Source organism: Equus caballus, chromosome 16 (assembly GCF_041296265.1).
Source record: "Equus caballus isolate H_3958 breed thoroughbred chromosome 16, TB-T2T, whole genome shotgun sequence".
In the NCBI taxonomy this organism is placed as follows: Eukaryota; Metazoa; Chordata; class Mammalia; order Perissodactyla; family Equidae; genus Equus; species Equus caballus.
The window spans coordinates 88,386,303-88,389,640 of record NC_091699.1 but is presented as its reverse complement, the minus strand read 5'-3'; the positions used below and the strand labels follow the sequence as shown (position 1 = coordinate 88,389,640).

The 3,338-nt window shown below is 62.5% G+C and overlaps 1 protein-coding gene across 1 annotated transcript; it reads right to left on the bottom strand.

The window, feature by feature from the left end:
• Positions 1 to 521: 521 nt before the first annotated feature.
• Positions 522 to 2,862, bottom strand: CHST2 (carbohydrate sulfotransferase 2). Its single transcript, XM_023621060.2, has one exon. The coding sequence runs from the start codon at positions 2,679 to 2,681 to the stop codon at positions 1,098 to 1,100; it is 1,584 nt and encodes a 527-aa protein (XP_023476828.1). The 5' UTR covers positions 2,682 to 2,862; the 3' UTR covers positions 522 to 1,097.
• Between the last annotated feature and the right edge of the window lie 476 nt (positions 2,863 to 3,338).

Here is a 3,338-nt window from a genome sequence, read left to right as displayed (position 1 = left end):
TCTAACCAAAGAAGTTGTTACCATCGCCAATAAGAGGTCCACCCTGATTTTTGAGGCATGTGTTCTAATCATCAGAAGTTTTATTAATTACACACTTTTCTTTAAAAAAATTCTTTTTCTGAACTAACCTCAGAACCAAAAAAACATTGGTCTCGGCTTCAAGGTTCCCCAGACTTAACAGTAACGAAAACCGAATGCTTCAGATCCCCAGGGGGCTGCTTCTTCCTCTCTGTGCCCGCAGGGAACAGGAAAGGAGTGTGTGCTTTTTCCTCCATTGCCCTGCTTGGGTTTTGCCTTTAGAATTTGAAGATTTGTTCCCATTCCTGGGCACCTGACAGGCCATGATTTACATCTGAGAAAACAACTCCCGGGTTCTTATCAGAGTCAGAAGCTGCCCCCACCCATCTTAGCTGTTCTCTAGGAATCAGAGGGACAGAGGGTGTGGGGGAGGGGAAGCAGAGTCTGTCTGAGGCTACACAGGACAAGCAACACAGGCAAATCCAAAGTAATGGAGGCAAATATAAAAAAAGAATATTATTTATTATCTTCTTTATTAATACTCACATATAACCCTTGCTTTTTTCACAAAAGTCTACTTGAGAAGAATGCCTCCTTGCTTTATCATGCCCAATGGGGCTTTTTGCTCCTGGACCACTTCCCCTTTCTCCACCCCACCCCCCACATCCAAATTACTCTTTCACATGTTCACAGATACCACGAAAATTTTGTAAACAAGATTTGGATTACTGGATCTTGATTTAATCAACATCCCACTTCAAGATGGAAGGCAGGTAGGGGAGAGGGTAAGAAATGGGAGAAAAGGGAAGGGAGAGAGGCAGGGGAGAGGAGAGGAGGGGCAGCCCGTCAGAACTTTCCAGTCTAGTCTTTTCCGAGATGTGTGTGTAGTATTGTGGCTGTTCCTTGAAATTCGATGACTCAGAATATTGACAGCAAGTGCCTGTGTGGTTATTTATATTATAGAACTATAACCGAATATTCGGGCTTCCTCAGTTTGGGTCTAGACTGTTCTAGTTTAAATACACCACAATCCTCCTGTGGGGGTCTCCACAGAGAGTCAGGTCCCCCGGGAACCACTCTCAGAGCCGGGGCTTCCGGAGCAGGGTCTTGCTGAGGTCTTTGACCTCCTCGGGGCTGTTGACCCGCTCGTAGCCCAGCACGGCCATGGGCTGGTAGCAGAACTCCTCCACCTGTTTGATCTGCTGGAAGGTGAGCGCGGTCCGCCAGGCGTTGGCGGCCTGTGTGGCGTTGCGTGCGGACACCACGAAAGGCTTGGAGGAGGAGCCCGAGCCGCTGGTCATGTTGAGGGCAAACTGCTCCATTTCAGGGCTCACCAGCAACCCCACAAAGTCGTACACCCTCCGTAGGGTCTTGACAGGGTCTCCCACCAGGTCCTCGTACCGCACCACCAGGTAGTGGCCTTGCAACCAGTCAGGGGGCTGCAGGGCCGTCTGCAGCGTCTTGGCCATGCTGTTGCAGATGACCTCCATGGCGCCGAGCGCGTGGTAGTCCGCCGGGCCGCCCACGCCCTCCTTCTTGGCGCCCAGCTTGTGGCCAGCGGCCTCCAGGAAGGGCATGCGGTGGGCTCGCGGGTCCCGGCTGCGCACCACCTGCAGGCTCTCACGGATGAGACCGTGGCGCGAGCGGATGCGTGAACTGGCCACAGCACGGGGATCGCGCACCAGGTGGATGACCTTGAGGTCCAGGGCCGGGTCACGCAGCAGGGGCGCCAACACGGCCACGTCGAAGACACGCACGCCCTTGATGACCAGCGTGCGGTACTTGCGGCACTCCTCCTCGAAGCGCGCCAGGCGCTGCGGCGGGCACTTCTTGCACACGCGATCGTCCACCAGCCCCACGACCTCCTTGCGGTAGGCGGGGCAGAGCGGCGACGAGCACACCACCTTGTTGGTGGCCGCGCCAAAAATGCCCAGCGTGGTGAGGTTGCGCCCCCCGCTGCCGGCGGGACTATACAGCTGGAAGACCGAGAGGTCGCAGCGATAGAGAGCGCTCAGCATGTCCCGCGCCGCCCCTTGCAGGGAAACGGCGTCCCCTGGGTACAGTTTTTGCCACACGTGCCACACTGGCTCGTAGAGGAAGAACACCTCGGGGTTCTGGTTGAAGAGCTCGCCGAAGAAGGACGAGCCAGAGCGCCACGTGGTGAACACGTACACCAACTGCCGCTTGTCCCCGCCACCCCCGGTGCCCCGAGTGCCATTGCCGGGAGGGGCTGCGGCCCCCGCCGCAGCTGCCGGAGCCGCCCCGACGGCAGCGGCGGGAGGGCGGTACGGGATACGCGGGTCCAAGCGGGTGTGTGCGCGGGGCGGCGCGGCTGGAGGAGGCCCTGGGCGCCCCCAGCCGCCCCCGCCTGTCCCCGCCGCGGCCCCGAGCGGCCCGTCGGGGCTGCACTGCTGCAGCGGCTCCTTGTGCCACTTGTAGTCCAGGAGGTTGAGCATGGTGAGCACCAGCAGCAGCGCATAGCCCGCGCACAGCACCAGCGCCTTCCTGCGGAACACCTTCATTCCGAGCGGGGACGCGGGCCAGCGGCGGCCCGGGCGCCGGGGCCACGGCGGGAGCAGGGCGCGCGGCGCGGCGGCAGGGGCGGCCGGGAGCAACCGGGCGGACGCGCCCGGAGGCAGGGCTCGCGGCGGGCTGCGGCTCATCACAGGCACAGCCTGGGCCGGCGGCGCGGGGGAGGCGGCCCTGCAGCCCGGGAGGGGGACCCAGCGGGCCGGCTTCGGGCGCGGGGATTGGGGCCGCGGCTCCGAGGCGGGCGCGGCGGCAGCGGCGGCTGGTCCCCGGCGCCCAGGGCTGGCTCTCCCATGGCAGCGGCTCCGAGGAGGACCTGCGAGGGGAAGCGGAGTAAGCCGGTGCCCCCCAATCCTCCTCCCCGGCCGCCTCCTCCGCCTAAGTAACGCCCACCCTCGGGTCTGCCTGGCTCCCCCGCTCACCTGGAGCCGCAGGCGCGCCCCGGAGCGGCCCCGGATCACCGCCCAGCGGTCTATCCTGCTGTCACTCTTTCCTCGATTTCTCGCGCCTTGTCTTTCGCTGGGGGTGCCCACGCCTCCGAGGGGGCCGCGGGACTCGGCAGCCCAAGCCCTGGGCAGAGTTTCCGGGCGGCGAGCGCCCTGCGGCTCGGGAAGGGAAACTTTCACCGGGCCCGGAGCCCTGCTCGCGCTCCGCTGAGCCCAGTGCGCCCGGCTCCAGCGGCGTCTCCTCCGCCCTCTCGGGACCGCAGCTTCCTTCCTCGCTCCAGGGGGCGAAGCCGGCTGGGGGAGGTGGGGGGAGGGGGCTTATACGGGACCCAGCTCCCGGCAAAG